This window comes from Brienomyrus brachyistius, chromosome 5 (genome assembly GCF_023856365.1).
Source record: "Brienomyrus brachyistius isolate T26 chromosome 5, BBRACH_0.4, whole genome shotgun sequence".
Lineage (NCBI taxonomy): Eukaryota > Metazoa > Chordata > Actinopteri > Osteoglossiformes > Mormyridae > Brienomyrus > Brienomyrus brachyistius.
In genome coordinates, this window is record NC_064537.1 from 20,463,786 (window position 1) to 20,487,449 (window position 23,664).

The 23,664-nt window shown below is 42.4% G+C and overlaps 1 protein-coding gene across 4 annotated transcripts in view; it reads right to left on the reverse strand.

Annotated features, from left to right (window-relative positions):
- Nucleotides 1-20,743, reverse strand: part of LOC125742916 (myosin phosphatase Rho interacting protein) — a 50,105-nt gene extending 29,362 nt beyond the window's left edge. The window contains exons 1-6 of one of the 4 annotated variants that reach the window (XM_049015362.1): nucleotides 19,732-20,743; nucleotides 10,813-10,890; nucleotides 10,193-10,258; nucleotides 1,685-1,836; nucleotides 1,314-1,398; nucleotides 644-818 (exon numbers count right to left, since the gene is read on the reverse strand). In XM_049015362.1, the coding sequence (XP_048871319.1) occupies nucleotides 644-818; nucleotides 1,314-1,398; nucleotides 1,685-1,836; nucleotides 10,193-10,258; nucleotides 10,813-10,890; nucleotides 19,732-19,854 (679 nt within the window). In that variant the 5' untranslated portion in view covers nucleotides 19,855-20,743. Of the gene's footprint in view, nucleotides 1-643; nucleotides 819-1,313; nucleotides 1,399-1,684; nucleotides 1,837-4,063; nucleotides 4,579-10,192; nucleotides 10,259-10,812; nucleotides 10,891-19,731 lie in introns of those variants that run through there. The other 3 variants (XM_049015361.1, XM_049015364.1, XM_049015363.1) reach the window with 3 other exon arrangements.
- Nucleotides 20,744-23,664: the final 2,921 nt, after the last annotated feature.

A 23,664-nucleotide genomic window follows, 5' to 3' on the forward strand; every position in this document is an offset into this window, starting at 1 on the left:
GAAACAAACTGAATTTCAGAAACCGATCAGGCATAAGGCTGATCAGGTTGAGCCTCTTTTGGTACTTGTGACAGTTGCTTTTCAGAGAGTGGGGCAACACTGGCCAGCATGTTTACCAAGGCTAGCCGTCGACTCACATTTGGTTAAAAAACTGCACCTGAATTTCTACGGTACCGTGTGAAATCCCACGTGAAAAGGATGACTGTGCTAAGCTTAGGTGGATAACGGATGCTAAATTATAAACAATATATCCACCTTTTGAAAACCAAGAGCAAATCCTTCCTTCGATTAAGTCCAAACAAAACGAATAGGCGTTCAGCCCTGTCCTCTTCCCGAGACACCTAAAGCCTGGCTGAGAGTACGATTAGCAAGCAAACAATAAAACTCAGCATGTGTTTATTATAATACCAACAATGCAGACCTGAAAAAGAAGTGAGTGGATAACTGAACAGGAAATCCAGACATTCAAACCTCTTGTTTTTCTATGTGTCTGGGACACTGCACCCCCAAACATCATTCTAATGCCATGCTTAGCTCTTACTGCACCACCGGCAGCAAACGCAGCTAGCGGCTACTTCACGGGAAAAGGAAACCAGCCGGCCGAACCTGAAAGCACACGACGGCGGTGCCGCTTCCTCCATACCTGCGTGGGCCGGCGGAGAGCCGAGGGGAGCGACATCCACCGGGGCCCAGACCGGACCTGCTTCCGCCTCCCTGCTGTGGAGCTCTTCCTGCCATATGATGGACCTGGAATCCGGAACCTTCTCAGCCTCTGGGATTCCCATACCCGTAACGGGCACCTTCGCAGGGCCGGGCTCCTGAAATGGAACGGCATGCAGCATTTAATGGACTCGGCACGACTAAAACAGGACTAAATCTGAACCATACAACACCAGCTGTTGGCAGTCACTTTAAAGTTCCAGAAAGTAATTAGAAAGAATGTTTAAGACTTTACTATGGCCCTATAGAATTTACATAATTACTGGGAAACGAGGAAATGGAAGTGATACTTTATTCATCCCCATGGGGAAGGTAGGTAATTTTCGTCTATCCCATATCTTGCTCTCCATGAGACACTCAAACACATATACAGATGAAACCAAGTTTTGGAATCAGAGCACAGGGTTAGCCAGTGTCCCAGTATTTGAGGTTCAGGGTCAGTATACTGGCCACAGGATTTGAATTCGGCGCCCTTCCAATTACAAACATAGGGGCTAACCCCATAGTACCATATAGCAGCCCGTGATAATGAGTAATACTGATAGTTATGGATAAAGTATCGCTGAAATGATGATGATGGGAATAGAATTAACCTGGGAAGTTGTGGGCTCCACTTTGCGTTTCTTCTTCTGGTTCTGCTTGTTTGTCCTTGGGTAGACTGCCAGCTGCTCACTCCACCTGGCGAGAGGACAGCGGACAGAAGAGTCCCCTGAACCGAAGCGGAGGAGCCGGACGTGCAAACGCGCCTGAGCTGAAGCAGCCTGAAGCCCCACCCCCCCCAACCCGCGAGCCCCCCACAGCCGCTCCAGCTGTGCCGCTACATCTGAAAGCACTTCGAGCCCTAACAGCTGACAGATCGCATAGCTGGCAGAGGATCAGCGAGCGCTCAGCCAGCACGGCGTAAACAGCGCGATGCTCAGATACGTGGGCTGCGGTGTCCCGTTACCGCGGGATCTGGCCGTACCCGTTGATGATCTCCTTGTTCTCCCCCCGGATGAAGTACTCCTGCTCTGGCGTGATGATACACAGGGCGTTCTTCTGGCCTGTCTTAGCCTCGGCGTCAATCACATCTATGCACTGGTTCATATTCACAGTTCCTTGGGGCAAGGTGCTTGGCTGAGGAGACAGAGAAGCTTGGGTGACCTGGGGGGCAAATGACCTGGAGACTACTGGGGGTTGGAATACAAAGTCAAACGGTTTTGACAGAGGGCCACTAGAAGATGAGATAAACACAAGGGATGGTGACAAGGCTTCTGCTGCATGAGCGTATCTAACAGAGAGAAAAGAAAACCGTAACACTGCTATATGTCATCTACATAACAGCAAAAACCAACGGAGAAAAAAATAGACTAAAAAAGCAATTTGTTGTGCTTGTCACTGCAATTTCTCCATTCAAGAATCCCATTCAATATTAGGCTGCCTGCTGGAGCAAAATTACAGATTTCTCTGAATCCCCTAAATGCTTCAGTTCTAAAAAGCAAAAGCACATTGATCACAGAATCACACCCTGAGGTGGATGCAGCCTCCTCTCTGTCATTAATGACTCTCCCAGTGCCCATGATTAAATGGCAAATGAAAAGACGCGCACAATTATGCTCCACACTAGATACCAAAGAGCCATTTGAAGTCTCATCGCTCCAATTTCCGATGCGAATTAAGGGAGAAGCAGCTCAGCGGGCGCTCCTAGCTGAAGAGACACCGGTCCAGGTCGGCTCTTCGAGTGCCGCGCTTGAACGGCATCGCTCAAAACTCCGACATTACGAAAGCGTGTCGCGAAAGCAAGCTATTTAAAGCCAGCGGCTTAGCAGCTGCGGAAGACAAACAGGCACACGACACAGGAAATGCTAGGGAGAAGGCGAACTTTGGGCAGGGGTCCACGGTGCTCGAGAAGGGAGTACGGCTCTCGGCTTTGTTTACCGTGGACAATAGGGCCGAGCCTGACTGGCTGCGCCCCTCTGCCGTGACGGGGATGGACGGCCTCATGGAAGCTACCAGCGACTCTTTAGCGGGCTCATTAAGGTCAGGAAAGGCAGAGGTGCGCCCAGAATTGTGAGAAGGCAAAGCTTTACTTACCCAGTTAAAAATAAGCACTTATTAAACTTGATTGCAGATTGGTCGTCATTGTAGGGTGTAAGTACATGTGTACTGGACAGAATGCTATACAATTAAAACTACCAGCTGTCCCTTTTAAGAACTAGCACTGGAAACCAGAGCTCCAAACCAGAGCACGGTTAATAAAATGTGCATGCACCAAAGTGGCAAACGCTACATTCACGTTGCAAATTGGCTAGGAATAAAGTTTTTGATGCAAATCTGCCAACTCAGATTTTAGCACAATATTTTTCTTCATGAGAGAACCACTTTTCAGTATAAATTAGGTCACCGAAAAGGGAGGAAATGGAGGAAAGCCAAGCGAATGATACCATGCTCATTTCCAAAATATCCCGAGAAATTATATTACATGCTCTTGGGATGTATGAAACTGAAAATGTTATTTATTAGTCTGAAGTCTGAAACCAAGTTTGTGAAGATTCTCATTACAGATTGAGCGAAGGAGAACTTTTGAACTGATATGGCACTGGTTTCGAGAATTTATAACGTTTTCTGTGCTTAACTGAGCGAGCCTCCGTGACAAGGAACAAAAACGTTTATTTCAAACAACAAAAGAGGGAAAAAGCACAGAACGAAAGTTAAGAGAGCTGCATATTTGTGATGCGTGTGTGAAGCGGTCTTTTAAAGCCCCAACTAACAAATCAGCCAGAGGACATTTTAAGGTTTTTTTCTTCCCAATGGACTCTTAATAGGCACATCCCTTCCAAAGTAAACATGAAATACAAAAATTCAATTTCAGTAGATTTCCCCTTTAAAATTCAGAACGAAATAAAGTGCTCTTGGTATTTCACAAGCAATAAACTGCTCTGTAACACTGTTTCAGTCTAACTCTACCGAAAGACAACTGCTTGGTCACCGAACAAATTTTGCCTGGCAACTGAGAAAATCCTTCAGTTTATGCCTTGCTGACCAAGACGGAGGCAGAGAGCCAGACTCAAGTCGCTTTTGTAAGTCTGCAGGAGTGACAGATTAAACCAGCTGTGTGGCACATCAGTGCATCGCATCGACTGAAAGGCAGGGAAACGTTGAGAAACTTTAAGAAACATTTTAAAACGTAAAAATAAGCCACCAGCACATCATGACAAGTACACGTCTCATCACACACTCCATTTTCATTAAAAGTGATGTTCTATAAATGATGATTAATCACAGCATAGCAAACACATTCCCCACAAACTGAATGCAGCAGGGACATTATGAAGCCAGGCACCCTTATCTCACACCCTCATACTCATCGCAGGAGCTTCTCCGGTACAGGGCTGATTCTTCCTCCACCGTTATCGGGCAGCTGCTGGATGTAAAACAGGTGCTCTTTCCCGATGCCTTTTATGGCGATCTTGCTGATGTCGCTTATTGAACTACGGGCACTGCCAAATACGGCAATTACTGTGTCATTAATAAACGGAAGAAATTCAGAAACTGGAACAGCTCACACGCCTGAAATGGCACGTTCATGTTTAAAATATTAACGCAGAACAGCATTTGAGTGATCTCATTAACAAGCATCCAGTTTCAAATAGCAGAAAGCACTTATAAAATATCTTAAATAAAATTAAAAGTCTTTCTGAACTAAGGCTTGTGCATTTGCCCTTCTGTCACACTCAGTGGGCTTGTAAACAAACCACAAGTGGAGATGACATCAAGTTCTTCGACTGTCAAGTCATTGCCATCCATATCATGGACTTAATAGCCATCAGCTAAATCATATCCTATATCCATTAATTGTCAAGCCTTTTTATAATCAGCTATTTATACCAGAGATAATAGGAATACTCACACAGGCGTATAGGCACCGTTTTCTAGATTAAAAAAGCACACAAGCCTTAAAAAAAGACCTCATCACACATTAAGGTTGATGACTTGAGGACTTTTTTTGGCGGATGCAGCTAAGTGTTACTGTGTTGTGAACTGTAGTACACCACTTCAACTGCTTTGTTGACTCAGAGCTGTGCTTCTAAATGACACATATAGGACTTCATTAGAAAGAAAAGACCTTTAAACTTGTTAATTAAACTTGGTTTCTTTTCTGCTAATCCACAAAGAAACTGAAACACACCAAGTGAGGGCAGATCCTTCTACTACAAAGCCCCTTCATGATGAAACGGTATAATTTTATCATGAATGAGACATCGTCATATGTACATCTTCAGACGCGGTAAAGTCGAATCCTGTTCCTGTAGTTCCTCTTGTTGTATATACATGCATGACTAGAGATTGGCATTTACAGAGCAAATTGCTGACACGAGCTACAAATGCCTCACGCCGGCTCTTTCCTTACTGGCTTCCGCAGGTCAGACTAAACACTTCTGCTTTCTGTTATGGGTTAATTTTAGTATTCAGATCTGCAGTTTCTGCTTCCATTCAAAACGCACCTTTCCTACAGTGACAAATTGTTTTTCCAACACTGGGGAATGGGAGCGACTACACTCATTCCCTGTGGCCAAAGACTTCACCGGCGACCCACCTTGTAATGCATAAGACCCATATATCACTCAGCAAATTCAAACACTATGTCTATAGTCATTGCAAATCATTAACACATTTTACATGAAAGGCACAACACTTCAATATTAACTGGGAACATAATCAAGGAACAATGCCGTGAGCAAAATTACTTACTGTAGAGTACATTCTGTACCTCTTGCGTTTGTTTATATACATTCACAATACGTTAATAGGCTAAATAGAAAATTTTCAAAATCTTGCAAATATTTTTCTATGAACTAAAAAAATCTAGAATTCAAATTTAACAGTTTAAGAGTTTTTAAATGCTCAGGGTCAAGCCTCTTCAGAGATAAAAATCACTGAAATAAGAGAAACCTTTGATATGTGGCGATATGTGGAACTGTCATGTACAATCAAAGCTCCCGGACAGGTCTGGGTTAACAGCCCGAAGATCGGGTGACTCTTAAATTTAAGAGCGTTCTGATCTCAGTGTTACCCCTTAGGGACCATTGTGCTGTTGCATAATTAGGAGCTTGAACTGACAGGTTTGAGATGTGCCTTTATGACACAACTTCATGACAAGTACACAGAATATGTTCAAGTAAATAAAAAAAAAAGAGGAAAACAACTGCCAACCTAACAACTTCATTTGCAGCTGGCCCTTGGGTTCACAATAAGCTCATTAACACTGCATTTGTTGAACAATGTGCTGATCTTGGCCGCAAAAAACGTAAACAATGTTAAAATGTAAACGTTTAACCCCACCCCCCCCCCCCCCCCACCCCCGATTTTATTAACTCACAGTTCCTTGATTTTTATATCATATTGAATTTATTATAGCATCAGGATTATTAGTACATCAATGACAGTTTATGTAATATTTAACATTTATTAACCAATTGTCAGGTAGGACCATCAATTTCCATGACAGCTCTGAAAACAGAAATTATGGATGGGTCGATGCTCATTTTTCAGGTCCAATCCGATTCCAATACAAGAGCTCTTTTCACTTTAACATAATAATAAACGTGTACTGGTAACATACATAATGCACTGTTCCACCTCGTTTGTACATCTTGTTTTAAGCGTTTGAGGCATCTGCAGTTCAATTTGAAAATCTTCCAAGCAAGGATATGTAAGTGCCGAATCCTTAAACACCCAACAATTTTTCTCCCACTGGCAACAGCGTCACTTACACTTCATCGCGAAAGCCACCCCTCGTGTATCACGACTTGTAGTGAGTGCGCAAAAGAGCCCGAGCTAGCGATTCCCGAATCATTCGCCTTTTTCATATTACTCGTGTTTTACAAAGATTGCAAGATTGCTGTGCTACTAGTTGTCATTGTTAAAAGTGTAAAATACTCCCAGACTGACGCTTTATCTAGTGTTCTTACTCCTACGTTCCTCGTACTGCAAAGCGTATGCGCATGACGTCACAGCAAGCAGAAGTCACTGCGCTCACACCAGTCGAGTGGCAAATAGCCTGAGTGGCAGCCTTAGCATTCAGCTTGAATGCCACAAAAACCACATCTAAAATGAGAAAGAGCTGTCAAAATGGATTTAACAGGAAATAGGAGCTGTCTTTTTTGAATGCTGAACACTAAATAAGTACGTGTCGGAAGTGGGTTGTCACATATGGCTCATACCCAATCTGTCTAATAGGTCTCGATCAGCACCGATACCAATCTGAATATTGGATCAATGCATCTCTTCCACAAATAACCATAATTATCTCACAAACAGCTGTCTTTCAAGGTCTTGTTACCAGGACACCATTTAGATTTAGATTTGCAGCACTTAACTGTCAAAAATGTGGACTGAACAGCAACAACCTGAATTCCTCCCTGTAAATAGGACACACCCATAGCACACCCAAGCACCCCATAACGGACACACAGAATATATTTTTTATGCATGTATACGTTTCTGACTCACCCCCCTCCCAGTGTGCCTTGACACATGGGGCTTACAATCAAAACAGCCCTGACAGTCAGTGATGGCTATCAGCATTTCCTCTTCCCCTTTCCGCCAGTGCCACCCAGTTGCACTCGGCCTTTCAGAAGAATCTCTATTAGCCATAAAGCGATACGGTTAACATCTGGTGGTGAGTGTCGTACACGGCAGACCTGTTAGCACGCCGGGGTCCGTGCCGCATCGACTCGGCGGTTGGGGAGCGGACGTGGCGGCTATCTTAATGCACGAACTGTGGTTGCCCAGCCAACTATGTTCCCTTTCATTTTATATAATCCCGTTCGGCTCACAGAAACGTATCCGACGGCAGACAGCCTGTGGAATGTAAATCTCCAGCATTTTTCGCATGGCCGTGTGGTTTTCTGGGGGGCTAATGTTCTCAGCGCATAAAGAACAGCCACCGGGGGCCTTCTGCTGTTCACCAAATATGGACATATCGCAGGAATGCTGAGCTAAGTCCAGACTCTGACTCCACGTCCAGGGCATCTCTGTCTGATGGCTGAAATACCCCCTTTCCATCTTTCCCGCCTCCTACAATATCCTAATATATCAGCCTATTTAATCTGCTGCCAGGGACGTTCAGCAAAACTAACCGGCACAGGACAGTGATGTGTGCGTAAGGAGTAACTGAGGTTAACATCACTTTTTTAGAGCTAAGCAGAGAAAGCTCTGGGCAGACTCGAAGGCCCCACTAGGGCTTTTTGCACTCGTCACCAAGCTGACATACTCATATCTAGGAGCACTGCTGCTCTGTGTTACTTAGTCACAGTGATAAAACACGTAAATGGAAACTTAATACAACATAACAATCGTGAGCAGGACTCCCGAAGCTTACTTGTACAGCTTTAAACCAACTGAAGACACACATTTCTTCCTCTTGCTTGGTAAACAATGGCTGACATGTGTTGGGGGAGCTAATTCACAGTGGTGATGATCCTTCCGATGGTTCTGGGTGCCGTGCGTCAAGGGCAGCTACAGCCCTGATCCAGCTGGTCTCTGCTGGGGTAGATTCAGCATCTCTCTTGGACCAGGAACAGAAACGCAGCTCCGTCAAATGAGCCCCGGCGCTCACAAGCACCCTACTGCTTACCCTTTCCAAAAACTTGTGAAAATGAGCAGCAGTTGAAAAGGAAAAAAAATCCACAATTCTATTCTCTAAACGGAATATCTGGCCAGGAAAGGCGCAGAGCAGATGTCATTCTCACGGAGGCTTATAAAAACAATTCCACGACAGAGATGCAACATGGGCATGCAGAAAAACATTCGCTACAAGTCTGCTGTTAATCATCCATGTTAAAAGCAGCGTTTAGAACAGGGGTGGGCAGTCTTATCCGCGATGGGCTGGTAAGTACGCAGGTCTTTGGGATATCCTTCAGGTCAGCTGTTCAAACCCAGGTGTGAAGACTCTTCAGCCAATCAGTCCTCTAATCAGTAATCTAATTAGGGAGCTGCAGCGAAACCCAGAAAAGGCCAGTGTGCACGCAGGTTAAGACTGCCCACCGCTGGTTTAGAAGACGCAAATTTTATTATTTATAAAAACCTCCTAAAAATTAACAGCCGCAAGTATCTATTATCCCTTTATGTGGAAAAACTGGCCAAAAGCTACTGAAAAATGCATAATTTCATAAGGGCCTTTTGCTTAGGTTACCAGAACTGGGAGGACAGGGCAGAGCAGCCTGTAAATTCCCAAAGAGAACCAAATGCACATCATCCCTATAAGCACAATCTTGAACAAATAAAAAAATCGCTTCTGTTGAAACTCTTTACTGTCAACTAAGCTACATAAATAATCCTTCAAGGAGTCACAAAAGACAATAAATAATCTCAGTTTGTACATGGCGATTTTCCCGCCCATCACAGCCAGGCATCCAAACTCTAAGATGCTTTTTCTCAGTCAGACGTACACGAGTTCTTATTTCAGGGTACACAAAGGACCCAATTCACTGACCTAATTTCCATGCTTTCTTTCTTGGGACAGATGGATAAAAGACCTTAAAAACAATGCAGCTGTCAGCATTTGTGCACCCGTTTCGATGAAAGGAAAAGTATTAAACTGACTGAAGGCCCACGTATCACAGGGGTGTTCATCTGAACGGACGTCCACAGCACTTCGCTAAAGTGCGCATGAGATGGGGAGGCTGTCGCCGGCGGCCCGGTGCGTTCTGACGTCAGGGCCTTCGTCTCTTGGCCCTCGTGACGGACTCGGCGCAGGTGCTGCCATGCATTTACATGCAGACGAGTTAATCTTAAGCGGATCAAGGCCCTAATTCTGCCCCCTGTCTCACATTCCCGTGAGGGGGCCAGAGAGAACCGTCCTGGGCTATGAGCTTCACACTTAAGATTCTCGCCACCGCAGAGGCACCTTTCGCTTTCTTGGCTGCTCATTTACAAGTTAAACATGCAGGTGTGGCTGCTTGAACCGATCAGAAGATAAGAAGACGACAGGTCCTCGCTCTTCTGGGAAGATTCTGTCGTAAAAGGTTACCGTAGCCACTGATACAGCAGGCTACTCGCCTTTCTTCTTCAGAATTATCAACAAATCGTTTTATCTTTGGGAGGACAGGGCTAAGGTCAGGAAGCCCTTTAAACGAACTTACTTCCTAGAAAAGTCATGTTTTCCAATAAGGATTTCAGCTCTTAAGCACACAAGCAAAGCCAACACATTTTTCCAAAATATGAGCCGTTAAATCGAACTGGAATGTTTACATACGGACTAACTTCCTGCGTCATTATTCTGCAATTAATTACTGCTCCTTTGAACAGACAAAAAAATCACAAATATAAAGCAAGAAACACAAAAGGCCTAGAACACCCTGAAACATGGAAATAAGGGGGGGGGAGAGGAACCTAGAGAAATTTCAGCTTGGAATGGGGCTGCAGCAACATGGGAAAATGGGAAAGTACAAGTCGGAGTGGCACCAGGTTCTGGGAATGAGCTACTTACCGATTCGTCCAAAGCGAAACGCAAACAGCCGTGCTCGTAGAGGACGAAGAACCTCCGCTGCCATTTCTGCAACGAGTCAACGATGCGTTTGTCACAGGCCTCAGATAAACAGTTCACTGCGCGTCTAACGCCTAGAGGCAGGTGAAACTCGCAGAAGTGATGCAACAACTTCTCATCTAGAGACAGGCTCAGTGCCACTGAACAGGACAACAGGTAATGCAAGTAAAAGCCCACATGACTTAGTCACACTGACTTTGAGGTAACTTTGCCACAAGTATTATCTGTCATAGCGATAAATCCCCAGGAAAAGGGAAATTATGTACACAACAAACCAGATTTCAATACAATATCACACTTAGTAGCTACATAACCTGTGCTGTCTGATGCTGTCATTTTTGTAAAGGGTCACAGTGTGATTTCATATCCTGATGAAAAACTACAGATATTAATTTGAGTCGAATAAATAAAAACTAAAGTATGCTGGTTAAATAAGTAAATAACGAACAACTGAACTGACTTTGTGAAATGCTTCCTAAATGTATTACATTTTTTCATTGCAAGTATGTAAAACAAAAATTGAGCAGAAAATGAAAATGGGCAAAATGCAGCTATTCACTCACCCTGGATCTCTGCATCGGGTTATCAAAGTCTGTCCCCTCTGGGGCCAAACAGAGCCAGCCGCCATAAATCGGTTTGGCCTGCAAAAAAGGAATTTAGACAATCATTACAAGCAACGGGAGGGGAGCTGTGGGGGGTGGAGGGAAATGAGCCGTGCTTAGGGTCCAGATGTGGAAGGGGCGGGGCTATTACATTAACCAACAACAAACAAACAGTCGAGATTTCCCAGCACTATCCAATAAAGCCCACCACGGTTAACGCTCTGCTTTGTAAAGAGAAAATGCCGTGTGACCACAGGTCAGCCTTGTCTGGAAAAGCAACTTAAAACATTCACAAAAGCAGACAATTGGTTAATCGTTCCTGGCATCATGAAAAATACTGAGCAATCCAAAGGACAAAAGAGCAATCATTTCCACTGTAAATAAACCCTACCATTTATTCGAGTATTTCGAACACGTTCCCAGAGTATCAGCGTCAGCGGGCAGTCCACAATGAACGCCCCCGGGCAACCCAGCAAATGACAGCGTCTCTCAGGCTAAACAGGAACATTAGCATGCAGCTAGGGAAGTCACACCCCCCATACAATCAGCCCTTCCTGAAGACTCCTTTCAGAAAGACTGTCAAAAGATGATTTGTGTCACAGGCAAGAATTACACTGTATTGTTTCCAAGCTTCTACGGGTTAACCATAAAATTCAGCTCATTCTTGTTTAGACTTGAACATAATAAACTAGTCTGTATTTTGCCCTTTGGGGCTTTTCTTATTTTGAGAATAAAATTAATCTGCAATCACGAAGTCCAGTAACTCTACTGTAATGAGGATCTTCAAATGCAGTGCTTGCATACAAGAGATGCTTAGATCACTCCACCTTTTTTTTTTTTTTAATTTTAGTCATACTCCCTGGCCAAAGCATTTATTAGATACTCCCTAAAAATACTTGTGCACTTAATCCAATGTCACATCCATGATTATGTGCCAGAGAATTACACCAGCAGAAACTGAAATAAGTGTGTAAAACTATAGATAAATGCGCAACAGCATGATTGTCTTTTAATTATAGTGCAGAAATGAAAGAGGTCACACTGTGGCTGCAGCGTCCGGGGTTGGAGGGAGAACACAGGCACCACGCCCCTTCGCTCTTCCTCCACACATTGTAGGCTGACTTCCTCCCTGGAGCTTCACCCATAACCCCCACTGGCCGCTCCATAAGAGTGAGTCCTAACTTCCAGTTCCCTCCCAGGCCAGGGTCTCCGATTTCGAGCGGGTCCCAGAAGGCCCCTGATCCCAGCGTCCGCCCTGCCTCTGGATGCACTTTGTGAACCAGGCCTATGTGGGAACCCCCACCCACCTTCCCCCAAATGGAATTAAAGAGCCCAGAGCAGGCCCTGGGAAAAAACTCCGCAGTTTCCCCAAACCTCGCTTCCTTTCACAACCCTTCCTACCCCCCCATCTCCCCCCCCCAAACTTCTATCACCCCCTACCCCGACTCCCACATCTCCCACAGAACAGCCTGACTAGCTCTCAAGAGGCAGAGCTACAGCCCTGTGGTACAGACTTTATATTAATGGAGGAAGGGATTGTTTACAGTCGCACATGAAGCACACTGAAGAGACTTGGTGAGCTACAACAATGTGGCCGCTGTACTGGCTGTGGCCTCGGGCAGCCCAGGGTGAGAAACATCACCTCCGACCACCATCTCACTGCATGCACACAAAGTTTATTGATGAATATCGGTCACATATTCCATCATCTGTTAAGTGGTGCAAAATTATATGAAGGGGAAAAGCCAAATACTGGCTCCTGTAATTGCCTTTAGGTCCTGATTAAACAGAACGGCAGGGCTGTCATCTTTCTACTGCCTGATGACAATCAAGAGCATGAATTCTTTATGTACACTGCTGAACAGTTGCAGAATGCGACAAAACTGAAACGCTCACTTTAATTACTTAAAGGGAAACCACATCGTGGTCCAGGCCTAACCAAAGCTTTAGGTCTTTCATTTCGCTGCACGTTTTCCCGTTAAAACGACCCGCTGCTTTCTGCCAGACTGCATTTTGCCTTTTAAAAGCAATCATGAAGAATGGAAACACACAACACAATTTTTTTTCCACTACACGAAGTTTGTTTATATGTGATTTTTTTTAACCGGGCAATTTCACTGGTTTTGTTGGTTTTTGTATTGTCTTTGCCATTAGTGTCATGCCAGTCTTAGAATGTTGTATCAGGACTTTCTATGTCAGAACAACATAGTGTGAGCATCAAGTTTTTAAAAAAAAAAAAAAAAATACCTTTCCCACCTTGCAAGTTAATATTTTGCAAGTTCAATAAACTGTTTAAAGCTTGCTTTACTGGTCTTAAATGAATAAAGTATGGCAAAAGTAAAGCAGTAGGATTTCCTAAATGTGTAAAACACACAGGAACGAACAGTGGAGGACCAGATTCTATACTGAGGATCAAAATAAATATGGTGTTCTCATTTGGCTCCATTTTACTGCATTCAGAAAGGCTGTCCTGACAGTTCTTTGACCATCAAATGACCCCAGAGTCATCTCTTACTTGGAAACAAACCAGTTTGTCTTTGCTCAAATTTAAAGGCAACGTTTATCTAAAATGTACGTCTTTTTAAGGTGAAACGCTGACGGGGAGTATCCAAAGAGCATTCCAAAAAACCGTGAGCCCTCAAACAGTCCTTATCACTGGAGATGCGAAAGGCAGTTTACAAATGCTCTTTGTCAGCCTGTGTGAGTCATTCCCAGAGGGACCTGGAAGTACAGATTCCCTGCCAGCTGCGTGGGCCTGCGCACAAAGACCGCGGAGGCCACCATAGCACTCCCTTTTAAAAAGGCAGAGACTCTTCAGCCGTCCAGTTAAAGGAAAGGAGCCCTGCCCAAGGCAGATCACGGGATGAGGCGAAGTGTCTCGCCTCAGCTTCCAAGAGCGTTACCACTGTTCTGCAGACCCTCAAAGCTTTTTAGGGATAACTCAAGACCCGCAAGTGCTGTCAAGATTGTGCAATATTATGTACAAAGTGACTAGTATGTGCTGACAAGACCCACAATCCCACAATCTGACACCTCCAGGTGTGTATCTATGCCTGCGGTTGGTTTGATGCATCAAGGAGGCCAGACCGCTCTACTTGGGTGTCTGAAATCCCTAAGACGTGCAAACGAAAACTTCTTTCATTTGTCAAAACAGGAAGTGTGTGTGTGTGTGTGTAAGTAAAGAGAGCAAATAGCAACATGTCTAGTTCAGGTGCGCGGATCTCTAGTATGCATTTATTAATCTGGATATAATGCTCTTTAACATATGCAATCGGACACTAATCATGATTTTTCCAATAGTCAAAAATGCAATTTATTTCACAATCTAAATGATTACAACAAACTGTTAGGTATTGTGTAACCTGTCAGTGACGTTAGGTAAAGAAAATAAGAGCTGCAAACATATACCCAAATCTAGTACAGAATTCAAAACAACAGAAGGAAAATGTGGGAATCCTTGTAATATATACAATTTACATTGTACAGCCAGAAGCCTCTCACCAGCATCTTAAGACCCCATAAGGAGGGAAACTGGAGGAGGGCAAGGTAAGAGAAGATGAAGTGGCAAGGTGTTTGGGAGGTGATCAGGAAGGACTGTTTGCTTTGGCTAAGTGTCCCAAAGAACAAAAAAGCTATGTGAAAATCATTCCTAGATGGAACATTCTCCTTACATGACTGCAGGCAGCCCATCCCATTAGAGATGAGAGGCTGTTTCACTGCTACCATCCAAGAGAGGCACCCACAGCCTAAGCTGGAGACTTTAACCAAGCCCTGAGCAGTTCGACAAGCGTGATGCAGTTCCACACCTCCAGCCTCCAGTTACATCACCTCCACCTTCAGTTACCACACCCCAATCCCAAGAAATATTTGTGAGGGAAACCAAATGTCCAACACTTCACTGGCATCATAAGCTGTGACTTCCTACTGCACTCATGTAACTACAGAAGCATGACCAAAAGTTGGGAATATGAAATGGCATTAATGCCAGTTGCTTCAAGACGCTATCAAGAAGTATCTGATAGTCAAGTAACTGGCAAAAATCTAAAACATAAGGATAGAAATTAAATATTCATAATAAGTAATAACACTTCTTTTAAACATTTACATCTGACTAACTTAAAATAACAAAGAACAACATTGTGCAATACATGTCAGTTCCTGCACGTTCCTAGTGTGGCACGCTTTACAAGTCGGATTAGAGCAGTGTCATTGCAACATGTTAAAATAACAGTACAATAATCATTAGTGTGTGTGCATAAAAGTGTAACAAACCTGTTATAATCCGGTGTTTCTCAAGAGTAACATTCAACTATCTGAAAAATTCAGCTATCTGGCAGTGCCAGATACAAGAACTTTTACAGTATAGTCATGCCATTTTCATATTTAACAATTAGCCTGACACTAATAGAATCTACCACTCCTTTGACAATTTTTATTTTATAGCTATTTTGTGGATTAGCTATTTAAAACTGATGTACATCACCCATGCAGACAGTCAGAAAGTCTTGAAACACTGACTATGAAGCTAGTTTGTTTCATACACTCCTTGTTTAAGGAGGGCTATGACCTGTCCTCCCCTGCCAGACACACAAGTGCACCAAACACATCCCCTTTTCATGGAAGTGGAATAAACTGTAGTGTCAATGTTGAAATTCTGTTGCAGGACTCCAATCAATACAGCTATTCATTTGTAGAAAGGACACAGACTGATTTTTTCCATGAAATCATCTTAAAATCAGCAAATGAAAAGTAGTTGTCAGCAAGCCCCTAGATTAATGCATAATTGACAAACACTGATTATATAGTATAGCTGACCAATATCACAGCACATCAATTTCACAGTGCACAGTAACATCGTCATTCTATAAAGAAGTTCTCAAGTCAGGCAGACTTAACCTAACCCATGTGTACCCCATACTATGAAAAGCAGTTACATATTTAAAACTTGTTTTACCACCATCTGGAATGTTTTCTTATTATCAAGATATAGATTAGGAATACCTTAGACAGACAGACAGCATCATTCGGTCTATTATTACCTAGGCTATAATCATCAAATGCTTTCCTATGCTGACAAACATCCACATACACTAAAAACATAATGAAAAAAGGAAGTGTAAATAACATGGGGGAAAAAATCTAAATTTTGACACCTAAATGGGAAATTGTTAAAGCAATTGATGACTAAATTAAACTAGATATAATCCAAACTTTAAAAAAAATACCTCCATGCAATGTTTTTATAGGAAATATGCCTATAATCTTTCTTTATAGATAATTTAATTGCGTCTCTTTAAAAAGCGAATGGAAAAATGCTGTCTGAACATTATCTGAGCTGTTGAAACAACTGAATATGGTTGCTGCTCAAAAAAACTTGACTCATTTAGGGAATTAACCTTCACAAACAAAGAAATAAAGTCCTGTAATGACACTCCCTGGACTGGAAATGGAGAGATATGGTTTCTAAATACACTAAAGCTAAACATAAAATGAGTAATTGCTTTGCCTGGATTTTATTTAAGTAGCTGGAACTTTTGCGTGGCATGTTTTAAGGCTTTCAACAATCAGAACACATAATCAACCGCAGAGCATCGAAGTCTGTCAGTGTGCCATAAGTTTCACTCAGTTCTGTGCTACTTCATCCTCTATTGCCAGGGTTGTTAAGGTTACTGGTGTTCCTTAATCCAGTTAATGTCTTAACTCACTAAAGTAACATAAGTGCGCATTACAAACTCATGTGAAATTCTTTTAAAAAGGTTAAGCCTTGCAAACCATTTCAATTCTATGCTTACGTCATAGTACAATTAAAGAACAACTTTGCAGAAAATTCTTGCTGTATAAGATAGATGACTAGAATAGGTTGTAAACCAGATTCTTCCAAAAATCCAGAGTACTGATACATTTTAAGGTTGCCCATCTTAAAACTTCACACTGGCCACTGGTCTCTGCAGAAAAACGGTGAAGTCACTGATTTGCTTAACTTATATAACAAAAGAAATACTGATATTGAAATATTGACACAATCAGACCTGATGATAAAGTTTTATAAAACACAATGCCAATTACGACAACATATATTACAACAAAAGCAGTGTAACATCAGTGCTTTTCTAAATAAACATGCATCTATTAGTATTACAGGATCAGGGCATTAGGCAAGTCAGCAGATGATTGTACTGTTGAGCTTCATAAGGGTTAAGTAATGTTAATCACACGCAGGCCTCTGTACACGCGTTCAAAAGGCTGCTGACGTTGCCACGACGCTCTAAAGCAGGGCGCGGGTTCTTTTTTCAGGGATCCTTCAGACAACCATCTGGATTAAGCGAATGGGATCAATTAGAAGGAACTGCAACGGGGTACAAGTGGTCTGAAAGGTTTCCTCTTACTTCAGATCGTAAAAAGCCAGTGTCACACTGGTCTGATCACAGCAGCTGCTTATATGCCAAGACCTACCAGGTGGGACAGAACCCTGGTTCATCATCCATGAGAAACACTGCAGAACAACAGCTTTTAGCAGTCAATTAATGCTGCCTCATCATACACTATGGGAGTAACAAGAAGTTAAAATTCACAGTCAAAACTTTGTATTGGGTACTGGCACCAATTTAAAAGCACCGACATCCCAGAAGACAAATGAAATTCACTTTTTACTGTGACACAGCACAAAACAACACTCGTAATTAAGGGAGACCTACAATAATATTATAACACCTTTGTAATGTTCAAGTAAACAGAAAAGAAAAACCAACAATGTGAATTTACATAAATTATTCAGAAAATGAACAAATGGTGTGGTGACAAAAACAATATTTGTTTCAGGTATAATGGCATGCCAGCAGCTTCAGGTTTCTGTTACTAGAAAATGATGGTGAGGTACGGCCTTGTTTACCTGAATATTTTAGTATCATGTATGCAAAGTCTTGCTAAGATTTGATGTGCTTACTGATTTTGCTTACTGATGTTGACTCCATCTACATTTAAAGGACTTGCGTGTCCTGACCTATTTTTATTTTATTATTTTTTTGGAGGGGAAGCATCTGCCAAATAAATGTTAATGCAAACATTTAAAACTAGCGCTTCAAAAGACATGACTTGATTTCTACACTATATACTATATTCCACACTAACCATTAGAAATAACATATTTCAAGTTTCGTTTCAAGACCAAGCTCTGGGACTCCTGCCCCCCTCCCCCCATGTCTCCTTTGCGTGTTTTACCTACACCGCACTAACAAACGCTGTAAACATTGTCCGTCATTATCAGAGTAGTTCCAGAAATGAAATAAACATTTCGAAACATACCTGTCTCTGAGCTTTAGCAAGCAGATAAACGATTACATGTTTCAAGTTCATTGAGTTCACCCAGCTTACTGCAAGCATTACTAAATGTTTAGACTATAAAGTTTTGTTTAGAAATATTTTTCGTTATTGGAGAATTTCAGGATCTTTGCACAGGACAGAGCTGAACTGTAACCATTCTGATAAGTGAACTGGTATTTAAAACTGGGCAACAAACCCCCCCTTTTTCTTACTAGCCTCTATTCAGTCAACAGTTGTCATAAAAAACTGCCCTAGCAGCTGAATTTTATGCATCAACATCTCAATATAACAAGTTACATAACATGTATTAACATGTATTTATGGTCATTTATATTCATATTCTATTTTCTGCAGAAAAAGCAGGATGTACAAAGTCAGAATTTCATTACAGGGCGAAACTGCTTATTTTCTGTTCATATGACAATAAAACTCTCCATGACTCCATAACTATAATACACCAGTAACAGAACAAATAAGGAAAGTGGGAAAGTTATTGTAAATGACCTTCCTTTGTGCAAACGGGATTTTCCAATGTGTGTCCTGGAACCCATAACTAAGTACATATTTATATAGGCACAAAAAGTAATATGAACTTCATTACAATTGTGTTTCTTTAGAAGCATTCTCAAAGCGGATTTTATCAAGCACGCAATGAACTAAATTTAATACCTTCACGAATTTTTCAATTTTCCTCAAATTTATGTTGCACTGCAAATCTGAACCATTAATTTCCTTGCAGCCTAAAGCTTACCACCTCTTATTGTAACGAGAAGCATAAAAAGGCAGGCTATGAACTCATACTGTAAACAGATAAACCACAGGAATACATGACGTTTTCTAGTAAACGCATTTGATACCATTCAAGAGTAATAAAATTACAACTCCACCGTGTGCATTTCATTCCAACAGATATGAGGGGGAAAAAAGAAATCGATATCTTCAACAAAGTGTTTAGAGCTCTATAAACGTTTAGCAGCGTTTAAAGAAAGAGATTGCGAGCATTTGATGGGGTTTTTAAAGCCGTCCAATAAGGCGAAATGCTGGATATAAACGTAAGGCAGCTACAGTACGCTGGCAGTAGCGGGACGTAACGCAGCCGTGCAGGATAGCTGCATTGGGGGGAAAGTTTGGCTCACCTACAAGCATGAGACGATCAAAACAGTGCAACAAAACACAAAAAGTAAACCAAGGGTGCTTACTAAAACACAACAGATATTCTGTAACATGATACGCTATATTTTATATATCCGATAACAGACTCCCTGAAAATGAACGTCGGACTTGCATCTGAGAGCAAGACATGCTGAATGAAACCCCGAAATTGCTGAATGAAACGATCCAAACTTCAGACTTTCTTTATAAATACATGCAATAACACACAGCTATCCTCGTTATACGATCTGACAAGAGAAGCCCTCGCAACGAAACCAAATTATGGACTACCGATCACCCGATTAATATTTAACAAGGGATCAAACAAAACCAATAAAAAAAAACACGACAAAAACAAAAACGAAAAGCAAGGTGTTAGCGAGGTGCCGAGATGCGGACTTACTGTACCTGGTTGAGGTCTTGGTCGGTCAAGAGGTGTAGCTCCCGGGGCTTGAAGCAGTTCTGGCATTTGCTCTTATTGAAAATGTTCGCCTGAAACTTCCTACAGGGATTCTCCTTCGCCGTAGACATTTTCCCTCTTCCGATGCGACCGAGGTCACTTAGGACTGAAACAACCGCAAATTACACTGGCAGAGGACAGCGTCGTTAGATCTTCGCCGCTTTATCTGTGTGATACTTTATCCACTTTGGAGCAGGGCCTTTACGATCCAGTGCATGATCCAAACATCTTTTGACTATTAAAGCAGGTAAAACACCCAGTCTTCAGGTTCTCCTATCTCCTGGCAGTATCTCCCCACAGTTTCCTCTCTTATATTGGCCGGTTATGGAGAACAAGCTAACCGCAGCCTTAGCCCTGCGCTAATTCACTCCATGGCCTGCGTTCACTCGCTCGCTAGCTGCCTGGCTAGCTGTTCTTTCTGTAACCGTCCTGCTACAAAAATCAACACGCCGATCCCTTCTTTTTTTCTTTCTTTCTTTTCTTAATTCGTACCCACAGTTAACCCCTCTGCTCCGATGTCCCCAGCAAACAGGACGGTCCCATCTGTGTGTAGCCGCGAAAAGAGCCGGGAGATGTAAACAACCCCAGGTATAGTTTAGCTGCTTTAAACTTTTAAGCTTGCCACTATTCCAGCCAGCTAATAGAAAAATGCCCACCCCCGAACCCCCTAGCTAGTCGTTTAAAATGAGCCCTTTTCGCTGGTTCCAGTTCACCCCTGCATTACAACCAGCGTAAGTCCCGTGGGCTAACCGTCCGTCCCCTGCGGGAACATGCCCCAAAAAGCAGAACGGCGTCGCGCGTCCTGCCCAATAATTCAATCAAAAGCCTGTTTTCGGTCGGTTTGCTTCAGTTACTAAGTTCCAGCGTCCGTCTCCTTTTTCTTTTCTGTGTGTATGTGTGTATGTTTTCGGACCAGACCTTTCCCAATGGAAGGAGGGAGGGAGGGAGAGAGGGAGGTCGCTTACAGATTTGCTGCTGGAATTTCATGGTATCTCGCGAGACTGCACCAGCTCGCCATCTTAGTATCTCGAGACGGGGGGGCGAGGTGGAGGGCGGGGGGGTCACAGCTATTTCATAATAGGGCTGGAGTTAATTATGGGGCCATGTGACTCCCACGTCCCGGATCCCTTTCAGTGGCGCTGGAACAAAACAATCTCACAGGGACGAGAGACAAGAGCTGCTCTGTGGGTCATCTGGAACCACTGGAAGGACAAGAAAAACTACAAATATATCTACTGAATAACGTTTTATTAAAAGCACCCTTCATAACAGTCTACTAAAAAAACACTACTGCCGAGTTCCCTTAAATTATTCTGAGCTTTAATCTTTGAAGTAAGAGTTATATTTTTAAAAACTGTTTGTTTGTTTCCTGTATAGATTCTCAGATAAAAATTGGTTTGTTTTTTAAAGCTTAGCCGTTTAGAATTGATTAATTAATATAACGGAACAAAAGATATAACAAGGATTTATAATAGCCATGGTTATCTCCCATTACATGACAGCCGGCAGGTTTTAGGTTTTAGATTGAAATATGTTTGTTCAGAGTATGTCTTGTAACTATGGTACAGTATCATGACACATATGTAACAATGTAATTAAATCTGTTAGAAAACATATTCTTTTTGGATACACATGCCTTTATGAAGCCATTTGAGCACATATTGTGGAAGTGAGAAAATAAAAAAAAAAATTGATAACACCTCACATCTCCATGGTCTTTGTCCAATCACTGTTCTGTGCGTGAGGAGTTTGCATGTTCTCCTTATGTTGCATCTGTTTCCTCTACATGCTCCAGTTCCAGTTTTTACTTTAATATTTTTATTTTTTTCTGTTTTCATTTTTTATTTTTGCAGCATCCGGAACAGTAACCAGTAAGAATTTCATTGTGTTGACACTGCACTTGCTGGAATCGCTGGAATCTTAAATAGTTTGTATGGCTTTGGGAGTGTGTGTCGCAGATAATGGTGAGGAGCACGACAGCGCGCCAGGGACCCATCCTGTCTCCCCTTCTGCTCAAAAAAAAAACAGACTTCTAGTACAACTCAAAGTGGTCCCAACTCCAGAGGTTCTCCGATGGTTTCTCCATTGCTGTATTTTTGGACACGAAAGGGAATAAATGAGGCTAATACAGAATTTGTCATGTGATGCGACAAAAGTGATTCTCAACACAGTGCTAATCTGAAGGAGCTTGTGGCGGGCAGTCGCTGTGCCAGCTAGCCTGTGAGACCGTGCACCTTCCTGAGGGAGGATGTGGATGCGTCACATGGTAACGAAACAGTTTGGTGAGGAGCAGTAGCTTTACTACATGGCTGACCCTAGACACCCTAAAGGCATTACCATACTACAGTTATTCATCATTGTGGTCAATGTTGCCCACGCCTTCCTGACGCTGTATCCATGAGTACTGTTAGCTATGAACTCATCTCTCCGCAATGTGGCAAGAAACACTGATAGGACTCCTTTTCCCACTAGCTATAAATGGCAATATACTTCCTCTCAATTGGCCCACTATCTTTCCTGTCAACTGTAATTTGACAGTAGTGCCAACATAATCAATAGCCAGGTTAAGTGTATATCTGTCTTGGGTCAGAGGGACGTAAGGAATGAGCAGATTCTTAATAGGTTGTAACAAACAAAGCAGTGTGTCTTCTGAGAGGAAAAGATGACACTGAGGTTTTACTCAGTTGAAGTGATGTCATACCTGTCTAGTCTGGCTGAAGCGTAGCTGAAGGGGGAGTGATGGACTATCTGGGTCCCCAGGTTGAAACATTTTCCAGAAAAATCAATATCTGCGAGGTGACCAGTGAGTCAGAAGGAGGGAGAGAAACAGCTGCACGTCATCAGCACAACTGCAATAAAAAATCCATTTGTGCTAATCGCAGTTTAGGGACGCGATGCTGAGAGACACGAAGAACCCCGGGGGGATCTTGTTAAGATGTCAGTACCTTGGGACAAAATCTTTCCATATTATCTTAAACAAATAAAGCCAACTTAGGGTTGTATTGATACTCCTGCCAAGGAACACAGTGGAAATCTTCAGCAGAGATATGTCCAGGAATTACAAAGAAGAGTTTCATATCAAACTTTATTTGTTTGATTAGTTTATTCAGGGCTTTAAGCAGTTGTAGATGTTTACACAGCTGTGTATTTTATGAGTGTCTTCCAGTCCCTGTGAGGACCTGCTCCTGATCTTTTTCATTTGATGCAATTTGCTGCCTCTTCCAAAAAATAACAAGTAAAAGAGTCACAAACTGGCATATGTCATTTCAGGTTTTTTAATTGAGTGTGACTAAAGCGATGTACTTGTTCATACTTGTTCTTGGCATTTGAAGTATACAAGTCAACTACTCACACCTGGAATTAGCTTAGAATTGCCTGGCTAGTTTATGTTCCCATAGCTACACGTCTTGGTGAGACGAGTCGCTTTACACAAGTGAAACACCAAGGTACAGACGAGTCGCGACATGAATCAAGTGGTTTTACTATGTTTCAAGCATATTAAATGAAATTCTTTTGCAAAAAGGCCTGGAAGAAAATAGATTAATGCTACTATTATTATGTTCAGGTTAAACATCTATGAGCAGAATGAACTCCGTCTCACTCCAATGGTAAGACTGTCCTGAACAGCTGTGGCACTGAAATAACAGGGTTACAGTGAGGTGATGAACAGCTCATACCTGTATTTACCTTTTCCCCATTTTTCTAACCTTCCTGTCAAGAAAGCCGTACAAAAGTCAGACCATCAATTATCAGATAATATTCAGGGAGCTTTATATTACCTGAATGTTTATAATCATGTGACAATCATATCTTAGGTTAAGGTGAAGTATGGTTTTGAAGGGGAAGCAATATCTGACAAGTGTGGCTTTGTTTCATGCAGT